General features: G+C 41.7%; 1 protein-coding gene across 3 annotated transcripts in view; it reads right to left on the bottom strand.

Annotated features, from left to right (window-relative positions):
- Positions 1-23232, bottom strand: part of Lyn (LYN proto-oncogene, Src family tyrosine kinase) — a 113545-nt gene that overhangs the window by 30858 nt on the left and 59455 nt on the right. The window contains exons 2-10 of one of the 3 annotated variants that reach the window (NM_001111096.1): positions 21894-22030; positions 18268-18313; positions 17453-17558; positions 15339-15437; positions 15129-15232; positions 13895-14044; positions 11942-12094; positions 4272-4454; positions 2433-2509 (exon numbers count right to left, since the gene is read on the bottom strand). In NM_001111096.1, the coding sequence (NP_001104566.1) occupies positions 2433-2509; positions 4272-4454; positions 11942-12094; positions 13895-14044; positions 15129-15232; positions 15339-15437; positions 17453-17558; positions 18268-18313; positions 21894-22025 (1050 nt within the window). In that variant the 5' untranslated portion in view covers positions 22026-22030. The remainder of the gene's footprint in view (positions 1-2432; positions 2510-4271; positions 4455-11941; positions 12095-13894; positions 14045-15128; positions 15233-15338; positions 15438-17452; positions 17559-18267; positions 18314-21893; positions 22031-23232) is intronic. The other 2 variants (NM_010747.2, XM_030253285.1) reach the window with 2 other exon arrangements.

Here is a 23232-nt window from a genome sequence, read left to right as displayed (position 1 = left end):
CCCGATTCTGCCCCCTCATGCTTTTCCTTGTTCTTCTGAGGCTATGATTGTTAGCACACCCATCTCCAGGCCTGATAACCAACCTTTGCTGTGGGTGGTAACAGTATCCATGGTGAACATTAATTTTCTCCACTCTTGACCATATTTGACAATGGTAACAGGACAGAAAAACATCGACATATTGTACACCCTGCTCACTGATTAAGTTAGGGCTCAAATATTGAGTAGATTCATCCAATTTCTACCCTAAGGAATAAGCTGAGGAAAAGATACAGGGTGCAGGCATGGATTATCTAAGTACTTGGCCACCAACTGTTTACTTAGATTAGTCTCACTAATATTCACTGTTCTTGTGTGATTCACCACAGGAGACGGACAGAGTTAACTAGCGGCAGGTGAAAAGTTAAAAGAGGCCTTGAGAAGTATGGAGACTTTAAGAACAACACATGAAAGACGAGACAACACATTGCATAATACCACCAGAACCAGAACCCAGGGCATCACAGTGGCAGCAGGAACATTGTAGAAGTCAGTGTGTAACACTGTTACAGGGCTGAGCCCACCAACTCAGTCTCAGCAGGAAGAGTCACAAGCAAATGGAACAAATAATAATGAAGGAGGGAAAGCAGGTGCTCTCGCCAGCTGCACCCCAAGGGAAGGAACAGGGGAGAGTCTGGGTGAGGCTTGTGATCCTAGTAAATATGAACTCAGAAGGAGCTAGATCTTAGGTATGAGGGTGTAGCTGAGTATCAGACACAGACTTTGTATATACAGGTCCTGGGTTCAATCTATGAAGAAATGAAGGGAGAGAAGGAGAAAAAGGAGGGAGGGAGGGAGGGAGGGAGGGAGGGAGGGAGGGAGGGAGGGAGGGAGGGAGAGGAATACGGAGGAAGGGAAGGAAAGGAGGGAAGGAAGGAGTGAGTGAATTTGTTCTAAGCCTGGATGCTCAGGCTATCCCAGACTGCTGCTGACTGTGACACACTCAGTAATAGTGGTTTTCACATTTACCTTGACAATTCAGCAGTTTTCCCAGGGGGAACCTCCCAGGAAAAATACCCTGGGACATGCAAATAAGAGCTCATCTGGCACAAGCTGGAAAGGACAGTGGTGATGTCTTGATTGTTTCTAGCCTCTCCAATCACCAACAGAATTTAGGCTACTTAAAGTGAAATCCTGGAAATAGGCCTGGTATCCAGTGCATGGCCACAGTTAGAGCAGGCTCTGTGGATATTATGTCTGTAAACTATGAAGTCTCAGAAAGCAACCATTCCCTTGTCTTGTAAGTCAGTGAAAACTACCCTTTATATGGTAGCCTCAGACACCCAGACTTAGACCTTAGAATTTCAGCTACAAGATAATGTTTAATCAAATAAGATGTAAAAAACCAAACACAGATACCCATGCAAAAGGAGAAAGATGGCCATGCAAAAGGAGAAAGATTCAGCATAAACCCTGCTGTGTATAAAGTCTGAGGAGCAATGAGCACAAACTGACCCTCAGTCAGGATGAAGAGAAAGTCTGTGTAGGCCTCAGGTCACATGTGCCATGCCTCCTTATCCCTGACCATGGGACAAACCTTTACTGTGGTCCTCTAATCTCCAGCCTAGTAGGAAACCCTACATCCACTAAAGTAGAGGCCCTTTATCTGTGTTCTGTGCAATAGACATTTATCAGACTTCTGCTTTCTCCACTTCCTGTTCTGCTAGCTTTGTGGGATTCACGGCTGCACCCAGCCATGTTGCCTTTACTGCAGGGCAGTCATCTTCAAACTATCATCCTGAAAGTATAGAGCCCTGGAGTGGCACCCCAGAGGCAGGGCCAGGATAGGAGTTAAGGATGGCAATGAAGGCAGGGGCTCTGGTTCCTTTCCCTTCCTCTCTTCAAATGTACACTTCCTTATGGCACCAAGCACATATATAGCTTGGATCCTGGGCAATTTGCCTTGGCTTATAAGCACACTTCAGGAAGTATGTGACTCTAAAATATAGAGTTAACTCTTGAGTTAGTATTGGAAACATTACAAACGAAAGAATCTCCCACTCCTAAAGAGACATACAATAAGGGCCTAAGAGGAAGAACAGGCAGGGAACACAGTTCTCCCTTCAAGAATGCCAGGACTCCAAAGAATCTGTATATTAGAGTCACACTTGATTAAACACATGCATGATTTAAAACCTGCTGTACTTACACAATACGGAATTGCCTTTTCAAAATGCTAAACACCATTTCTATGAATTATAGGAAAGTAATCCAGAATAAAGAGGCTAACCTGCTTCACAGAATGTGATATACCAGGAGGTCTGAACACAGACAGACACACACACACACACACACACACACACTACTCTGGAACGTTCAAGGGGAGTTCCTTCTCCCAGGAAGAGACATTCTAACTGTAGAGCACACATCCACTGGGCTTTCTAATACCTCACCTGGGCCGAGAAGTCAATGAGCTTGGGCAGCAGCACCTTGCCACCTTCATCACTCTTGAGGAAATCCAGCAAACTACCTGCAGACAGAGCCATGAATGGTCAATGCAACGCAAGCACATGAGCAAAGAAAAATGCCATCAAGGGGTTTTAGGTGAAGTTCAGGAGTGGAGCGCTTATCTGGCATGTTCAAGACCCTAGGACTTATCTCCAGTACTGAGAAAGAAAACTGCCATTAGGGAGAAGACCCCATAAAATGATGGGCTTTGTAGCTCTAGATAGTTATAAAACCTTTTCCTGAGACTGGTCAAACTCAATATCTTTCAGGCTGTTACGCTCAGGGTACAGGGGAAGATGGTGGTATCTTTTCTCTATAGCTATGTGAAATCATGTTTCAGAGAACTAACCAGCGTGTTAACATCTGCAGCTGCCTGATCACTGGTTGGCTTGTCTGGGACAGAAAGACAGGAAGCATGTCTCATGGAAGGCCTTTCCCTTGCAGGCATCAGGCTAGGCTTGCTCTGACTTGTTCCAGCAAAAGTACAGACCTCAGAAGAAGCCCGAGGCTCTGGGAGAGCTGTTATACCAGAGACAAGGAGTTCCCTAAATACAGCGCTGACTGCAGCCCCCACCCACTTCCTCTGGTTTCATATCTATGAGACCTTTTTCTCCCATAGAACTACAAGCACCTATCTCACAGGCAGCTTTTACTTCTTATCATCAAGTCTTTGCAAAGTGGGCCATGTAGCTCTAAAGGAGTTTTTGTAAGAATGTAAGCAAGGAGATTTAAGTTATACACTATGGGGCTTGGCGGGTGCTAAGTGCTTAGTATCACAGAATAGCACTTAGTCCTTGGACACAGAAGTCACTGGCCAAAGTGATAGATAATAAGCACTCAATGAACCTTATTGTCACACTTATAAATGAGAAAACACCTAGCCCTGAGTATGGCTTCTCCGTTATATCAACAAAAGCCATGTAGTTTTATTTATATTTTTAACAATCTCTCTGAGGTGGAGGACATGGCTCAATGAGAATGCACTTACCCAGCGTTGGGAAAAGCATAACACAGGACAGCACATGTCCCCTTCTGGGGAATGTTTTAAGTAAACGCTGTTCTGAATAGCAACTACTAACAGATATCAAGTTGAAATATGTAATATTCATGCTTCTAATCTGCTGGCTAATCGGACTTCCGATGTGTTAGCTCAATGCCATCGTGCTTGTCTACCATGAGTGAGGACCCAGGTATGATCTCCCGCATTAGAAACAATTACTAACATATTGGCTATCTCAGCACACTCTAATCCGACTTGCAGGAGCAACTATTAATTTAGGATTATTACCTATGCTGCTTTCTTCCCTACATTCAATTTCCCAAAGACTTAAAAAATTGTGAGAGTTATAAGTATCACTACCAGACTGATGGTGAAGGAAAAAAATCATGACTGATAGCCATTCTCAAAGGGCTAAGAAGGAAAGATGGCTGCTTAGAACTTCTTCCTCGGGGATTTCACCTCCAGGGAATAAAAACCATTAACTAAATTTGTGTGCTACATAAGCTCTCCACCTCATTCGCATCCTCAGACCCTGCATTAACAATTTAAAGCAACACTCAGAAGTTTAAATCATGCTGAAGAAGAAATCTCAGCCGTTTTAGAATTGTGACTACTCAGATTTTAAGCATGGAAGAAAAATGCTGTCCCCAGGCTATGACTGTGAAATGCACTCTTTCTCTTACTTTTTAACTTTCCAGTACTGAGTATGCTTCCCATTAAAGCTGACTGTTCTCTGCTTTGGGACTTGCCTCCTTTAGGGGTACAGACTCGTGATGCCACTCACCCTTAGCCATGAACTCGGTGATGATGTAGATGGGCTCCTCCTTGGTGACCACAGCGTACAGCCGCACTAGCTTGTCATGTTGCAAGGTCTTCATGAGGTTGGCCTCTTCCAGGAATGCCTGCACAGACATGGTGCCGGGCTTGAGGGTCTTCACAGCCACCTTTGTGCTGTTGTTATAGTAACCTGGGCAGACAAAAGAAAGCAGAGAACTCAAGCACTGCACCTCCTAAATGCAGAGCTGGAGAGCTTATTTACAGACTGAGAAGGCTGAAGATAAAACACACTGTGGTGTTAAATACCAAGGGCACAATGACTGGCAGGCATGTGGGAATTCTTCGTACTCTTCCACAAAATGCTTAAAATTTATTGCAAAATCTAAAAGGTTTTGTAAAACAGTAGTTGTGAAAATTCTATAGGCATTTTACCATGAGGAATAATATTTCCCTCTAGTTAATAAAATGTTATTCAAGGCAAAATAAACAAGAAAATTAAAACTTTACAATAAAAGTGTGTGTGTATGTTTGTGTGTGTGTGAGGGGGGGAACATGCAAGGGACAGTGTAAAAGAAAATATATCAACACACATTAAGCACTGTTTTTATTAATGAAATAATACAGACAATTTTATAAAGTGGATAAGTAGATGGTTTTGTTTTGTTTTGCTTAGATACTATGTAACCTCCGTTCAAACTGGTGTTCCTCCTACCCCCATCTTCTGATTTCTGTGGTTTGAGTGTGGGTCTCCATGCCAGGCTTATATCACCTTTACAATCAGGAAAAAGTGTAGTATTTATTAAAGTTGCTTATATACATGCTTGAAAGCATAATATCCCAGGGTCAAATAAATATTTTCCAAGGTTTTCTAAGGCCTGGTCTTGGGAGATTGTCCACTGCTGAAAGCCAGGGATCACACCTGGTCACCTCTGCAGGAGCTCTTCGTGCAAGAAACCGGAATTCTTCAGCAGCCTTTCCCACACCCTCAGGAACATTGGCTCATGGAAACCCTCGAGGAATGCCAACTTTTTAATGTACTTTAAAAGTAAAGGTCTCACTGTTTTGGAAACTGCTTCAATGAAGTGCCTAGGTTTAATGCATATTTTTTTAGAAAGCCCTTCTTTCTTTTCAGTAATTTGGAAAAGTAAAAATAAAAATGATAAGCAAAATTCCCCTTTCTTTGTCTGTTTACATAGTTCTCTTGGAAGTGTGGACAAATGAGGTTGAGAAGGGATGTTGAGCTGGTAGTACCCTAATGATCTGCTGGGGTGTCACCTGGTGTGACAGGCCTTTGCAGCCACCAGAGAGTGGCCTGGGAGTGGATAGACCCCTTCATAGGCTAGTGAATCAGCTGTGGTAAGCAGCAGACTCAAACAACAGTGACTTCCGGGTAACAGCATTTGGGCTTCTACATAGTTTTATTTATCTTTTCCGTTTTTATAAAATTAACAATGAATATGCATATTCTCACAAAAGGAAGTATTATTACTATTTTAAAAGTATTTTCAAAAGGAGCAGAAAAAAAAGCATTAATTTCTATGAGTACCCTTAGCTGGTGATTTTCTTCTGACCATTAAGAATGAGTTCTCCGGGTGGGAGTGTAGCTCAGTGGTCGTGTCTAATGCCCATATGTGACGACCTGTGTTCCATCCCCAGCCTTGCAAAGAAAGGAAGGGGAGGAGAAGGAGAGGAAGAGGGGGAGAGAGAGGAGGCAGAGGCTGATCTCTATTAAAATATTTCCTTTTGATTATACTACATGACACTTTATAGTGTAATAAGATCAACAAGTGTAATTAAGACTATGTAGAAGAAACATGAAGAATGTAGTGGAAATAAGTTTTAAACTAACTGAAGACAGTGATAGGAAAGGTAACAAAAGCTACCTCCGAAACATCACAGAGTGCTAAAGAAATTGTGTTGATTTGCCATTTTAATGTGAAAATGGTGCCTTTTTATGTACCTTAAGAGCAGTTTTATTGATCTCATTATTAGCCTTTTAAATTATATTTGAGGGGCTCAGAGGTAATGAACACCTGTTGTTTTTGCACACGACCCAAGTTTGATTTCCAGCACCCACATGGAAGCTCACAACCATCCACTCAAGTTCCAGGAGATCCAATGCTGTCTCATGATCTCTGGGAGCATGAAGTCTGCATACAGAACACATATATACACGTAGGCCAAACATTCACACATTAAATGAAACAAATAAATATATAAAAAATAAATTACACTGAATCACAGGTTCCATTATGAAATTTTTGTTAATTTATACAGAAGTTCTCAGTTATACGATATTATCAGTTATACTGGTAGCAAAACGTAAGAAAATACATGCTTAGAAGTATGAAGACCTGAGTTTGGAACCCTATCACCCGTTTAAAAGCTAGGCAGAGCCCTGTAACTCCAGTGCTGATGGGACAGAGATAGGATTCCTAGAGCTCACTGGTCAGTTAGTTGGACTAGTTTAATGTGCAGTAATTCCCCTGACTCAATAAATAAGGTGGAGAGCGACGAGGAAGATTCCCAGTATCAACATCTGAACCCCCCCCCCCCCCCACACACACACAGAGAGGGAGAGGCAGAGCATGAGAATAGTTTCCATGACTTAAACAACTGACAAGGCACTAGTATCTCGAATCTGTGATTCCCACGAGTCAGTTAAGTAGCAAAGCAGTAAGTGCTTGGGTGCACCTTACAGTGGCTCGGATAACAAAAGGAAATCCATTGTATTAGTAATCAGAGAAATGCAAAAGAAACCCTCCAAATCAGCCCGCCTGACCCAAATCAAACAGTGTGACAATGACTGTAGGTAAGTTCTGGGGAGTGAGTGAGGGATGGCATGGCAGCTCCCTCAGTCCCTGCCTTTGCTATTTTTCCAGGTACTACTGAATGCTAACAGCAGAGCTTTGTGATGAAATCCCAAAGGTTGATGGAGTAGCCTCCTTCTGAGTCACCACAGGGGGTGCTACACTGGACCCATGCGGTTGGCACAAGTCCTCTGCTCAGGAGAAGGCCTATTGTATATTGCTAGGAACAGGTGGAACTGAGCCCTGTGGATAGTATTCATAGAGCAATGATTCATAAGTGATCTTCCCTACATAATTCATAGGGATTGGTCCAGCTCTATTGTCCACAGGGGATTGATCTAGGTCCCTGGAGCATATGAAAATCCAAGGATGTCTTTCACATAAATTGGCACAGTATTTGCATCCAACCTGTGCACATTTCCTGGATACTTTAAATCACATAGGTAACTTAAGATGCCTTGTAGAATGCAAATGCTATGTACATAGTTGTTAGACTGTAATTATTACGTATAAAGAAAAAAAACTGTACCTATTCAATGTAAGTGCAACCCTCACCCCAAATATTTTCTGTCCAACATTGACTGACCCCACACATATGGAGGCCTGACTGGAAAATCCATTACTCCTAGAAAAACAAAAATTCATGCACACTTGCACCACCAAAACCGCAATAAGATCAATGTTCACAGTGGCCACAACCCAGACTCACTCTGACTTCACCAGTGAATGTAGAAATGAATGAAGAAAATTCTATATTTGTTGCATCATATACAAACAACACTATACAGCAACGAAGATGCATTAAATGTTCTGGCACCCCAAAACATGGACAAATTCCTTAAAGTGTCTAATAAAAGAGACAAGAAATAAGGGAATACATTCAGCATAACCCATTAATATTAAGCCCAGACAAAGCTGGACTATTCTGTTTGATACATGCTGTACCATACATAAAAGTAGTCAGAGTATATATAAAAGGCACTGCAGTACTGCCTGCATGCACACGTTCTACTTCCAGAACCCTAGGGGGAAAGTCAGGGAATTATGACAAAGGTCAGAACAGCAGCTGTTTGGGGGCAGGTGAGGCTGTGGTAGAGAAGGGACAAGAGGATCTCTAGGATCTGACAAGTTTCTTCTGTGGACTTTGTAATTACTTTTTACTATCCTTGCCATAGCTTTTCTGTGGACTTGTTACATCCTCTAGAATCAAAGTTAAAGAAACAAAGTCACTCCCACTCATCAACCCGAGAACAATGGAGCCAGGAAACTGTTACATCCTTTGAAATGATGAAAAATATGCTTTCCAGAGGCAGAGCAAAAGTTGCCAGGAAATACTGCAGCTGCTAAAGGCATTGAAAATGCTGATAAGGAATTTGGATTCAGCCATGACTTAACAGCTGTGTCTGCAGCTCCAGAACACCAGCAGACCCCACCAAAAGCCAGTCATTTGAAGGTTCCATTAGAGTCACAGGCATTTGTATTGTTGCTCTAGATAGATTAAAAAAAAGGCAGGATAATAAAGAACTTCTGTGGAGTGACACTTTGTCACAACAAAAGAAAACATTAACTTGAGAAAGTTTCAATTCTAGCAATTCCTGGCTTGCTAAAAGGTATACATATACCAAGGGATGGAGAGTTACCTCAGAAAAACTTAATTGATTTGGGAAGTTGGCTGATGACTAGTTTTCACTAAATTGCCTCTAAATAAGAATGTATCAGCTTGAGAGATGATTTAGGGGGTCAGGACCCTGACTGCTCTCCTAGAGCCATAGGGTCTGTTCTCAGCACCCACATGGCAGATCACAACCATCTGTAACTCCAATTCCATGGGCTAGAAGCTCTTTTCTGGCATATGCATAGTGAACATACATGCACACAGTGAGCACTCATAAACAAAAAATAAAAACAAATCAATCTCTTAAAAAAAAAAAAGACAGCCAGGCAGTGGTAGTGTGTGCCTTTAATCCCAGTGGTTAGGAGGCAAAGGTAGGTGGAGTTCTGGGTTCAAGGCCAGCCTGGCCTGCATAGTGAGTTCCAAGACAGCCAGGCCTACATAGTAAGACCTGTCTCAGAAAACGAACCAACCAAAGTTTTTTTTTTTTTAAACAGATTTATTTATTTATTTATTTATTTATTTATTTATTTATTTATTATAGTAAGTACACTGTATCTGTCTTCAGACACTCCAGGAGAGGGTGTCAGATCTCGTTACGGATTGTTGTGAGCCACTATGTGGTTGCTGGGATTTGAACTCAGGACCTTTGGAAGAGCAGTCAGTGATCTTAACTGCTGAGCCATCTCTCCAGCCCCCCAAATCAAAGAGTTAATCAAACAAAACTCAATTTAAAATTTTCACTTCTTAAAATAAAGCCTCCCAGAGACCAAGCTCTAGGAAGTCTCTTCCTCTCCCTCCTCCCTGTCCAGTCAGATCTCTGGGAATATTAACAACACAGAGGGGAAACAAGGCACCCACAGCAGATGCACATATCACACAAACAAGAGGAAACAGCTTGAGGCAGAGACAACTTTCGCTTTTTATCCCAACAGCCTTCTTCCTGCAAAGGGCAGGTTACAGCTGAGAATCTCTTCCCTGTGTTTCAGATCTTCTAATGTGAGAGGCAGTCTGTGAATAACACATTATGATTAACAAAAGTTATAATTTACTCACTTAACAATGATATAATTTTAATTGGCTGGATTTTGTTTTGTACCCATGTGAAAAACTACTTCCCATGTTCCTTGAGGATGAAAAACTAAACCTGGGGGCTGGAGAGATGGCCCAGTAGTTAAGAGCACTTGTTGTTCTTCCAGAGGTCCCATACTCAGCACTGACAGGCACTCACAACCATCTGTTAGTCCTGCTGAGGTGGTGGGGGTGGAAATCCAGTGCCCTCTTCTGACCTTCTTAAGTATCAGACATTCAAAAGTTCCACAGACATACATGTAAGGAAACATTCATACAAGTAAACAATTCAAACAATTAAAAAAAAAAAAAAACAAAACCAACCAACGATATCTGGGCAACTTTATAGTCTCACTGAGAGACAGGCTCAGATGGGTGGATGGAGGTGTGAAGATGCCCAGAGGGGTGAGGCAGGGCACCTCTGACGGCTGACACTCACAGCACCTGCACCCACTCACTCTTCTTTTGGCTTTGCTCCCAGTGCTTGCTACCTGCTAAAGTTCAGCAGGATGAAATCTTCCAGGTGCTGCGGTGATGCCAAACTCACATTCAGGTCATATTTTCTCTTTCTTGTTCTTCCTCCCCTGCCCTTTCCTCTCATTCTCTCCCTCCCTCTCTTGAAAACATAATTTATAAACAACTAGGCTTCATTTTGGCTCCTATCACCTAGGAGTCCTAGGCAGGGGGATTGATATGAGCTCAAGCTCAGCTTGGGCTATGTAGTGGATTCTGGACAAGGCAGGGATAGACAGCAAGACTGTCTCACAGATGAATGAATGAATGAATGAATGAGTGAAACTATTGATGTCAATATTTTAGTAGTGATATTTTGCAAGAATTTCATGAGATATTATTCAGGACTGGATAAGTGGTACCCGGAAGCTCACAATATTGTTTATTTCACATACAAGCTAGCATTGTTGAAACAGAACTCATATGTCATGCTATTTGTCCATTTCAGGCATACAATTAGTCATAGTTGTGAAGTTGTTACTATAAACTACTTTGAAAGATTTCCATTAATTCTTAAAGAGTTCCCTCAGCAGCCAGGAACCTACTTTGCCTGTTCTGGGCATTTCACATTCTATGAGTACATGGAATGATACCCCTCCCCAGCCATGTGACCAGCTCCTTCTGAGGGGTCATCTACATTACATGAATACCAGTTTTTATTCTATGGCTATAACAATTGTTGCTTATACATTATTTTTTTGGTAAAGATTCGGGTTGCCTTTCCTTTTGTTTTTTTTTTTTGTTTGTTTGTTTTGTTTTGTTTTTTTTCAGACAGTTTTGCCATGCAGCCCAGGCTGGCCTCAAATTTAAAGGTCTCCTGCTTTATTCTCATAAATGCTGGGATTCTACACCATTTTCCTGTCTATTATGAGAAATGCAGTCATGAGTGTTCCTGTTCAGGCTTTTGTGGGGCATATTCCTTCACTTCTGTTCCTCTCTCTCTCTCTCTCTCTTTCTCTCTCCCTCCCTCCTCCCTTCCTTCCTCCCTTCCTTTCCACCCCCCTCTCTTTCTCTTTGTTAATTGAACTTGTTTCTTAACTTTATTGCTATTTTACTTTGATCTGGCATTTCTCTCCTTTTTTTTTAATGTTATTTTATGTGTCTGGGTGTTTGGCCAGTATGTATATCTATACATAATTGCATGACTGGTACCAAGGAGACCAGAATGAAGGCATCAGATTCCCTGGAACTGCAGTTACTGACAGCAGAGAGTTGCCCCATGTGCTAGGAGTTAATCCAGGTCTGCTAGAAGAGTATTTAGTGTTCTTTCACCTCTGATATTTCCATCTCTCCAGCCCCTTCTGTGTTCTTTCTTACAATCATATTGAATGCCAATTATCTCAAAAAATATTTATAGAAACAAAAAGGTCCTAAGCCTGAGTGTAGCTTTCACTGAGTTGAGACTTCAAGTGTTTGCCCAGAGTGTGAGGATGAGAGATGGATGTGAGAGGAGAGAGGATTTGGGCAAATACCCATGTTCCTATCCTGAAAGGAAGTATTGAGTTCCACATCTGATGCAGCACTGAGCAAGCATCAAAGCAGACAGAGTTTGGCTCAAGGCAGGAAAGCAAGAAATTATGCTCCTGAGTGGCCCAGGGCCTGGTTCAGTGGTTGGCAGAGGCTAGAACCCTTTAGCATCCCCTCCAGAGTGGGACACTGTTGAACACTCACCCATCCAGACTTCCCCAAACTGCCCTGCGCCAAGCTTTTTCACCAACTTAATGGACTCCCGGGGGATCTCCCAGGCATCTTTATCCCATGGCTTCTGAGGTTTGGGACTGATGCATGCCTTCTCCAGTCTTCTGCATAGACCATCAGACTGCTCTAAGGTGAAAGGAAGAACAAATATTAAGGAACGCATGCTGGGCTGCAGAGATGCCTCACTAGGTAAGAAAGCTTGCTGCCAAGTCTTAATAACCTAGGTTCAATCCTGGATTCTCCAACATACACAAACAATAAATGTAAAAAGAAGGAAAAGGAGAAAGAAAGAAAAAGAAAAAAAAGAAGGAGAAAGGAAAAAGAGTAATATAAGCAATATAGTCTGTAGTCATGGCAGATGGATGCCAGCGTCTCCTTAAATTCCAAAGCCAAGTCCCTTATATAAAATAATGTAATACTTTGTGTGCACACCTTATTTAAATCATACTTGGATTACTTATATTATCAAATACAATGTAAGTACCACGTTGTAACCCTGTATTGTTCAGGGAATGACAAGGAAGTCATCTGCATATGCTCAGACAGATACTTTTGAAGGCACTTGGCTGGCTGAGTTCTGATGAAGAACCAATATTGTACATTCTTTATTTTACAAGTGTCTATATAGGAAATCTTAAATAAGCCGTTATTTTTATAATGTCCAACCTGACACCATCTAAAATGCCAATGGGGATACCTTTCGCTTAATCACAACTTTAAAAATTACCAGAAGACAATTTGAAATATTTATTTTATTTATTAATGCTGCCAGCATACCAAAACAAAACCAGCAAAGACAGTGATGGACTGTCACACTTAGCAGAAGTTATTCTGATTCCTGTGTCCTCATAAGCTCAGTGGTACATGGCCAAGAATGTAGTTAGGCTACCCCAGTATTCAGAACAGACCCACAGGATTGCACCCCCTGCCCCTCCCCCCAGCACCGCAGTCAGAGCATAAGTGAATGGAAGTGAGAGAGGAAGGGAGGACTGCACAAACCAGACCCTTGTACTCTCCACACTGCACATTGCTCCATGCTTTGGGGACTAAGTAAATCCTCAATGAGCTTTCTCATAGAGCCACTTAGAACAGGCAGGAGGAACCAGCCACAGTAGCAGCTCCCACATCCCAGGACAGCCAAAATGAATGCACCTAAGGCCACATAGGTGAGTTTCACCTGGCAGATACAGGTACTGGGCACGAGGCATTCACTTTCTACATTTAAATATTCCCATAGTGCTATGATATGCACAATTACCATGGGCACATAGTTTTACATACATGCATTACACTCAGAGACATGGATCTGTATATCTTGTACTTTGAATATTTACACACATTAAGAGTATGCATTGTGCAAAGATAATATAAACTTTCCTCTGCAGGAAGGAGGGAGCACTAGACATTAAGTAACTCACACCAAGAAAGAAGGCCCTGCCTACCACAGCAGCAATCTCACTGTGAATGTGGTGATAGCCCCCACTTACAGCGCTCTGCTCAATGTTTTCTATTTACCACGGTATGAAACTGTGCCTACACAACCAACCTGTGTTCATCCCCAGCCAAGTACTTGGCAGCTTGCATGAGCCACTAGCACACAGAGGTTATACAGGGGATAGACTCTGTCCAACTGTAGGGAAATGTAAGTACCTGAGCACACTCACTGATGGCTACATTAAGCTAGGGTGTTCAGAAGATAGGGCGAATGAAATGTATTTTCAACTTATAATATGTCAAGTCACAATGGACATATTAGAACACGTGATCACTGGAAGTCAAGGAGTATCTACATTAAGTTAGAACTACTTGTAGAGTACTACCCATGGCATTACCTGAAGGAAACAATTTCTATAAAGTAGCATTTGCCACTTTACACTAATCATTATAAAGATAATCTGCCTCTCCCGGCCTTCAGTTTTGACTTACTTTGGTAATGCTTAATCATGTCACTGATGCAGGGAAAAGTGATGCGAGGAGAGATGTAATAGCCACCATTGTCCAGACTTCTAATTTTGTAGTGCTTAATGACATCACCATGCATAGGGTCATAATCTCTGACAGAAAGAGAGAAGCTTCCTGTGGAAAACAGTTAAGAGAAGGCATGTTTATATGTTATTAATAAGGTCTACATTATACCACACTGTGATAACCATTTTACCATGAAACATACAAATACAACCTCATCACATGAAAGCTCTGCAGCCTTGTGCAGTGATGATTTTAGCCCAGGCACGTGGGAGGCAGAAGCAGGGGAATCTATGCTAATACCAGGCTAGCCAAGGCCTCAAAGGGAAAATACAAGGTACTTTAAATTTTTGACTTGATAAATGACAATAGCAATTTGTTTGCTAGACAAGTAGGCAATATATCACTTTTCTTCTTCACCGTAGTTTTCCAAAATCATTTAGCTGAATAGAACAATTATTTTGAGTTTCCTCTTGACACTTAGGATTCACTTTCATAATAACACAACAAAACAGGAAGTATGACCTGGCCATAATTACAGCAGTTTTCCGTTTATCATTTGAGTTGTTATTTGCTATCAAAATACAAAACTTTACTGTCAGAGGGTTTGCATGATGGCTAGGCAGGTAAACAGAGCTTTCTGTATAAGCCTGAAAACTTGAATTCAATCCCTAGAGCCTATGATGGAAGGAGAGAATTGATCCACAAAGTTGCCTTATGACCTCCACATATGAACCTTGCCCAAGGAAGGCATGCACACACGCACACACATACATGCACACACACAAAAATAATAATAACACTAATGCCAACAACAAATTTAAAGTTAAACCATCTAAGTGAGGTGGCACAAGCTTTTAATCTCAGCACTCCAGAGGCAAAGGCAGGGGACCTCTGAGTTTGAAGGCAGCCTGCCTGGTCTACCTATTGACTGGTCTGCCTGTTAAGCTACAGGTAAGTCAAGCATAGGGAGATTCTGTTTCAAAACCAAACACAAATAACCCCTTCATTCCCAGAACCTACTGTATTCTTTATTTTATTCATTCTGGAATCGTTTTTCAAATGATTTTCTGTGACTATGGCTGTACCTCTGGCAGAATTCTTACCTAGCATGCCAAGGCCCTAGGATCTATATCTAAGGAGATTGCCCAAACCCCTAAGCAGGCTTCTGTATGGTCTTTTACCACGTACCCACCCTTTAAAGTTTCGCTTTCTCTGATAAGGAAAGCTCCTGCACTGTTCCCTGGTGCCAGAAGCTGTCGCTCTGCATCTTTCCTTGTTATGTCCTTGAAGAACCACCTGTGAAGACATGTTCACATTTCATAGAGGTTGCAGCAGGGATACAAAAATAAGCAATCCTATGTAGCGTTTAGAAACACCAGGATGGCCATGTAATAGAACTCACTCTTCAGTTTCTAAGGTGTTGACCTTGGCCACGTAGTTGCTGGGGATGAAGCCTTCTCTCTTTGATGAAAGGGACTTAGCTTTCCACCATTCCCCATGCCTGGAATAGAAGTCAAGGTCAAGAGTTGTAACGGCAATTGTCCTAAGGTCTTTCTTTTGCAGACTGAAAACAAGAGGGAGCATTCCTGAAACCCCTAAACCCAGGGGTAAAAGTGTATTCCTTTTCATAGAAAAATGTATTTAGTGTCACATGCAAAAATAAAAAAACATCGTTTCAACTTCAATATGGCTTGCAGTGCCCTATAGAAGAGAATTGGCAAAATGGCCAACCTTATCGAAGCCAAACACTTCTTTCCCCAGGTGCCTAAGAAATGTTTTAAAGGATCCGTATAGCAATGGGAGTGAAGGGAATAGAGACTTTAAAATTCATGTGTTATAAACTTGTTTGTACAAATATCCACTTTACCCAGAGATAGGCACCAAGAATAAAAAACAACAACAAAAATAAGTAAATAGACCAAAAGTAATTAAAAGAAAGAAAGACTCCTCAAATGATACTGCACAATACCATACTGACCCAGAGGTCAAAAGGAAGGAGAAGCAGGAAGGACCAGGCCCAGAAGGAGCAAGTGAGCTCCAGAAGAGGTGGTATGGAATTGGTCCTTGAAAGCCTCCATGCTTGCACACAGAGCAGTCTGTCACTAAATCTGAGCTGTACCTGTGAACTGCTTACCCACACAGGCAGCCTATGTATGCTGCTTAAACTGAGCAAACTGGAGATGGGAATTATTTGAAATATTTAGACTGATTTTTTTTTATATATGTAGGGGTATTGAACCTAGGACCTTGCATGTGCTAGACAAGCTTTCTCCCACTGAGCTACCTTCTCAGGACCTAAAACTTTTATATCTATATTTGTTATTATTGTCCATTTAAGTGCAGCATAAGGCTATTCATATAACAATCACAACCATGTTGTATTAGATGGGGGAAGTCATCCAGAGATGGTTTGAAGTACGGAGGGCGGTTATATAGCATAGATCAGGCTCATGGGCCAGGTGATGTGATTTCTAAGGATGTGATACTATAGTCACATTGGAAAGTCCTGCTCAGCTACTTCCGTGATTCCCTGTAACTGCTTGGATGTTTCGTTTCCTTGGCCCCTGTGTGACCCTGGTCAGGCCACAGGGCAGTGAGAAGGGAGAACAAGGAAGTCAACACTTTAAGTCTAACTTCCTTTCTGTACTGAATTTGCATAAAGCAGCTGTGACCCTGACCTGCCAAAGAGGGAGAGACTGGAGACCCCTTACTGAAGAGAAGGCACCAAGTGCTGACCCAGTGTCAGTGTGAAGTTGCATCTAAACGTGCCTCCTTTCTTGTGATAGCTTTGTGACCTTGAAAAGTCACTCAGTCTATTCCTGGGAATTTTAACTTTTAAAATGGAACTGACAGTATCTAAGTCACAGGATTGTGGTGAGTATGGTGTGTGTGTGTGTGTGTATACATGTTCATGTATTTGCACTTGTGTTTGCAGGTATGTATCACATATGAACATGTGTGTACATGTCAAAAGAGAGCCTCATAGTCATTCTTCAGATGCTATAGATAGATATGGATAGGTATAGGTATAGATATAGGTATAGGAATAGGTATAGATTAGGTATATGCATAGATTAGGTATAGGCATAGATTAGGTATTGGTATAGATTTGTTTCCATAGGCTTGGATCTTGCCGAGCAGATTAGACTTCCTGGCCAGAGAGCCTGCAGGGAGCTGTCACCACCTCCCCGATGCTGTACCACCACAAGCAAGTGCCACCATTCCCAACGTTTTCTTTTTTAAAATGTGGGTGCTAGGGAACTAACTCAGGCTATGACTGAGCTATCTCTCAAACTCTACAATGGCCATCTTAAGTAGCATGTCACACAGCCAAACGTCTTAAGTAGCATTTTGGCAAAGAAAGAAACAGTGCCTGTCCTTGGTGCAAGAACCAATAGGAAGGGCCCACCACCACACTCAAAAGGGAAGTTCCTTTTGCTCTGCTTCTTCTGGTGCTGAAGCAAGCAGCCTGCAGGAGCTGGGACCTACTTGCTGCTGGGACCTGGACACACTTACTCTTCTAGAACTTTCATCTTTTCTCCTTTCTTGAAGGACAAGTCATCTGGGTGGATGCCATCATAAGGGTATAAGGCCACCACAATGTCACCTTGTTCCTCTGGATCTAAGAACAAAAGATACAAGAAGAGCTCTTCAAAACCTATCAACATAAACACAAAAGAAGAGAGGAAGCAATGGAGAGAGGGCCATGGAGTGAAGCTCTGTGCTTCCCACCTGTAAATGACATGTGGTGCATCCCATGTATACCAATACCCACAGCAATCTACTATAACTTCAAAACCATGCTTAGGAAAGGACGTACACACGATCATGGCAACACTGTTATGGTCTCCATAGGCAGAAACCACTCTAGTATCCATTAGTGGAATGGACAAAATATGACATATACACAGAATAGAATATACATATGCACAGTCTAGTCAGCCTTAAAAAGCATTAAAGTTCTGACACACAATGGACTATGGATGAGCTTTGAAAACTTTCAGTTAAATGAGCCAGGCACAAAATGACAAAGACCATATTTCCAGTCGCATGTGTTACATAGAATCAAATCCATAAGGACAGAGGGTGTAATGGTGGCTGCCCAGAGCAGAAGGGAGAGGAGAGCAATGAGTGAGTGTTTAATGACAGCATTCCACTTGGAATAATGAAAACCTCCTGATATGAACACTGGTGATGCTTGCACAGCAATGTGTACTTCCTGTTCAGAACTTGACATTGAAAACAGTGACTGAAACTGTGATAAACTTGTGTTGTGTGTATTTTTCCGCAATGACAAACAAAACATGAATTATGTTGGTTAGGAAACATACCTTTTGTTTGAAATCTCTGTCCTGGTAAAAGATGAAATTCAGGAACCTATGGAAGAGTATTTGTTAGAGGAACAAAAGTCATGATCATAGTTTTCTTCTCGCATGCATATCATTTTCCTAACAGCAGCAAGTGAGGTTTAGATGTGCAGCCAAGAAATGAGAAAGAAGAGCCAAACAGAAAAATCCTACAGGGTGATGCCAGGGCTCCTAGCTAGGCTCTCATGCTTGATGATGTCATTAGCAGGGTCCTAGCTGCAAGTCAGCTTCAGGGCTTTTCCTGGTCATGTAGCCCTTGGTTTGTGTCAGCAGACTGAGTGGGTAGGGCTTCCCGAGATGGGTCTAGATGCCAACCCTTGTACAAGGATTGTTTCTCATGTTTTTAACAGGAGACTAATATTTTGGGGTGGCAGTTTGCCCAGTGGGGTCCCTGCTTCTAGACTCACAGCCCTCTGAGATGGAGGGGGGAGGGGCATTCCATAAGCTCTCTGCTTGGGTAGGACCTTGGTACAATGTGCCTAGAAAGAACGAAATGTTGGAGACACAGCAGTTATGGAAACCAAACAGTAGGAAGGGCCAGCACAAGCACACACAGGAGTGACAGGACCCTGGTGACATTTAGAGGTTGTCAGCAGCCCATCTTCACGTTTCCTGAACTTAGTTAAACATTTGATCAGACCTGTCACTAACAGATAAACATAAGCTCAACCGAGTTAGGCTTTCTTGTCTGACAGTGACTCTGTCCAGGGCCAGGGATATCCCCCAGTTATGGCAGCAGCTGGATGCATCACACGAGGTACCTTATATTCTAAACCATTTCCACACAAGAGCACTGCTGGGGGTATATAAGGCCTGGTGACCTCTTCTAAGGAGGCCCTGCCTGGGCTCAGATTTTAATCCACCTTATCCCTCTGCTTCTCCTTGAGTGGCTACTAACACTTTGGTGAGTGTTTAATAAAACACGGCCAAAGTGGTTTATACTAAAATATAAATTTCTGCAGAAAGTGAGCCCCTGAAATCTCAAATTCACTGAGGGAAGGGACTGAAGGAGTGGGCAATCATGGATCCATACTAACATGCAAGACTTAAAGCAGTTGTATATTGCTGTTTTAGTCATTTACAGTTGCATAATTAAGAATGACATTCTATTTTATATGAATTAGAGGAGACAATTAGATAAGAAATTAAATAATTTTGAAAGCAGCAAGCTGATTTGCGAATACTAGAGAGATTAGTCTACAATGCAGCAAAGCACATTTTTATATGCGACCTGCTGGCTGGCTACGCTGGTCCTGAGATATGTGCCCTGAAGTTCTCCAGCCCATCTTAAAACACTTTTGTAAGACTAAAACACGTACATGTGGCCTTCAGGACATCACTCTAGCTCTCTCTTGAACAGTTGCACTTCACTTCCTTGTAGAGCCCTTTGTAGTCAACTGGGAGCATATATTCTTCACATGTGCAAAGGCTGAGAGTCTTGCTTATGGTCATAGGATGAGACCAAGCTAAGCAGCCCATGGAGAGCACCTATGGCCACAGGAGACCTAAACTATTTTTTTTTTTTTCTGGTGAGCATCAAGGAACTGAAAGATTTTAAATACACTCATTGTTGCTTTCCAATCTACTTGTAATCTTTTTTACACTGAATATTTGAGTTTTTTAAAATTAATCTCCTTTGCTTTCCTAAATAAATAACACCTGGAAAAAATAACAAAACAAAGAAACAAAACCCAACAAAACAAATCAAAATAAAAAACCAGATCCAAGCAAACAACAAAAAAAGCAAAACAAAACAAAAATTTTTTTTTAGGTTTTTAAAGTACATTAAAAAACTGCAGCATTTGCTACAAGAAATAAATAGAACTTTGAAGTCTATAAGAAAACTACCTTTTGCCTTTTCTTTACTCTTACATTTCCTTCCATTCATCACATTTGTTTAAGAATATAACTCTATATCCATATTTATATAAATTGCTTTTAAATTTTATATTGGTATGTATTCAGCATCACCAAATTACTAGTACTCTTAATAATCTTATTCACTTTGTGTTGATACATTTTCTTTACTTCTTTTTCAAATTCATTTGTATGAGATAGGCATTGTGCCTGCACAAATATCTGTGCACCATGTGTGTGCATGGTACAGACAGAGGCCAGAAGAGGTGTCAGATGCCCTGGAACAGGAGCTACAGATGGTTGTGATCTGACATGCGGGCACTGGAAATTGAAGTCAGGTCCTCTGGAAGAGCAGCCATTGCTCATAATCACAGTCATCTCTCCAACTCCTCTATGTTCAATTTTACATGATATATTGATAATGCATCTATACACAAGAACTATATAAAAGAACTTAATAGCACAGTGAAGTCATCAATCATCACTTCTCTTTAACTCTGACCTAGCAGTCTAAGCGATGATAGTTGATTCTGATAGGTTATAGCTAAGGGTGATGGACTAGCCAATAGCCTTTGTCAGCACTATACAATGACAATGTACTCTAAAATGCCAAGCCATTTAAAAGCATAGGGCAAACTGGAGAAACTGCAAATTCTGTTTTGTTTTTTGACACAGGGCCTTACTCTATAGCCTTCCTTGGCTGTCCTGGAACTTGCAATGTAAACCAGACTTGGCCTCAAACTCACACAGATCTGCCTGCCTCTGCTGCCAACTTGTGATTACAGGTGTATACCACCATGCCTGCCAAACTGATAATAAAGGCATTTGGGCTAAACTGGAATAGCTTGTTTTCAGTTTAAATGCCAAGACAGTCCATTAAAACTGGGTAATGGAGCTGGGCGGTGGTGGCACACACCTATAATCCCAGCACTTGGGAGGCAGAGGCAGGTGGATTTCTGAGTTTGAGGCCAGCCTGGTCTACAGAGTGAGTTCCAGGACAGCCAGAGAAACCCTGTCTCAGGAAAGAAAAAAAAAAAAAAAAGGAAAACTTGGTAAGAGGATGCATATAGACATCCTATGGGAAATTGCTTGCCAGGTTACAAGCTCCAAAGTAAAGCAGATTTGGTTATAGCTATCCTAAATTCTGAGTTCCCCTATGTCCCTAAGATTTGGCATCACTTCTTTTCCAAGTACAGCAGGTGGCACATCACTCATAAAGTTTCTAATGGGGACACCTGTATAAAGTGTTGAGGCAGAATCAGACATGCTTTCTCTTAACCTTTACTCCACTGTAACACATCATGATGTCTTTGTACTATTTTAAATCAGTTGAAGAAAAGGAGATAAAGAATAAATTGTAATACCCCAAAGACACACTAGCTAGCATATGTTTTAGATTCTGGTTTAAATCCAGAAAATCCTTTGTCCCCAGAACATCTATCCTGAGTCACAGAGGTCTGGGGTCTTTTCATTAGCAGCATTAAAGATACTTTTCTCTATACTTGAAAATGCAACTCAAGATTTACTTATCATCTAGTAAGTAGCCAGATTATCCCTAAAATCTCTACACATTTTTCAAGGATTAAGTTATAAAGCATATAAAATTATCTGGGGTCTCTGTAATCAATTTATATATGTGTATATATATATGGCATGCAAAGATTGGGGTTTAGGCTGCACAGCCATGCTCCGATCCTACTGTGGGATTTCTCCCCTGAGACTAGTCTACTTACTGGCCTTTGCTGTTTATTGGACGTTGGATCTCTCACATAAATAGTTCGGTCAGTATTACGTACTGGTTGAGTCTTCGAATCTACTTCATCGTCATTGAGATTGTCTTTCCTTTTTGATTTAATACATCCCATATTTCCTGTTGGAATAGAAAAGCAATGGCATTGTTTTTTAATCAATCAGAATTGGATGAAAGCCACTCAAATCTCTGTATTAAAGAAGAGCAAAAAGAATGTGCTTTTATTCATTGTTACACACTAGTTAATACTCTCAAAGGTGGATGCTGTTTGAAAGCAGGACATCTCGGTTGTTCATTTGCTCCTTGTTTCACTTATTTAAAATTCCTTCCTTTACATCAACCCAACACAATTCCTACTATAGAAAATGAGAATCGGCATTAGAGTATGGTCTGGCAAATCTATGACACAGGACATGAGTCCCAATAAAAGAAAGGACTTCTAATTCAGGCAAGAAGAGAAAGGGATGCTCCAGGAAGCTCCTGGAGTGATATGAGACAGATTTAAATCTGGTACCAAATCGGCAAAGAGGCTCTGAGAAGAGTTTTCAGATGCAGCCATTGTGACCCTGGATAATCTGGTCCCAAGAAGTAGTGCAAGAGGAGGTAGCCCTTTAGTTAAGGAGCAGGCAGGAAAGGCTGGGAGTCAGAGATGGAGAGAGAGGAACACGGTGAGTATGACAATATCAGTTTCGTTTGTGTTCCCTAAAGACAACTGGCACATCCTTTCTGGAGTGTGCAAGGGAGAGATAAAGGACTTGAGGCTTCACCAGCTGGAGTCTACTGCGTGGGGACTGGGAAACTACAAAATGGCGGCACCTTTGTCAAGACTGGAAATAAAAGAGACACAGGTCTGAGAGTAAAGTTGCTTGAAGGATAATTCAGATGATCCAGTGTGCTAGGATCCCTATTAAGATATCTGAGCCTGCAAACCAGAAAAGGTGGCTGAACTTAAGACACAGTGACATCACCTACAAGCCATGACTACAGCTAGAACTTAGAGGTGAGGTTTGTTTGCTCAGTGTTAACCCCCAACCTGAGACCTGATGCCCCCAAAGGAGTACAAGACTGTATAGAAACTAATTTGACTTGCTGTTTGAGAAAGTGCCCAAAATTATCTATATCTTACAATCTCAAAAAAACATTAAAAAGAGAAAAAAGGAGAGAGAGAGAGAAGTGCCTGTGGGTCGCAAACAGCCGCAGAATGGGTGGAGAGGGTGGAGATGGGAGCAAGAGGTGGAGACTTCACTGATATCTCAGGAACTTGGCTGCCAACTGGACCAATGCAGCAGGACTGAGCTCTGGGTGACTGGCTACCTTTGTTT

Source organism: Mus musculus, chromosome 4, assembly GCF_000001635.26.
Source record: "Mus musculus strain C57BL/6J chromosome 4, GRCm38.p6 C57BL/6J".
Classification (NCBI taxonomy): Eukaryota; Metazoa; Chordata; class Mammalia; order Rodentia; family Muridae; genus Mus; species Mus musculus.
The sequence above is the reverse complement of the archived record's forward strand: the minus strand, read 5'-3'. Positions and strand labels throughout refer to the sequence as shown.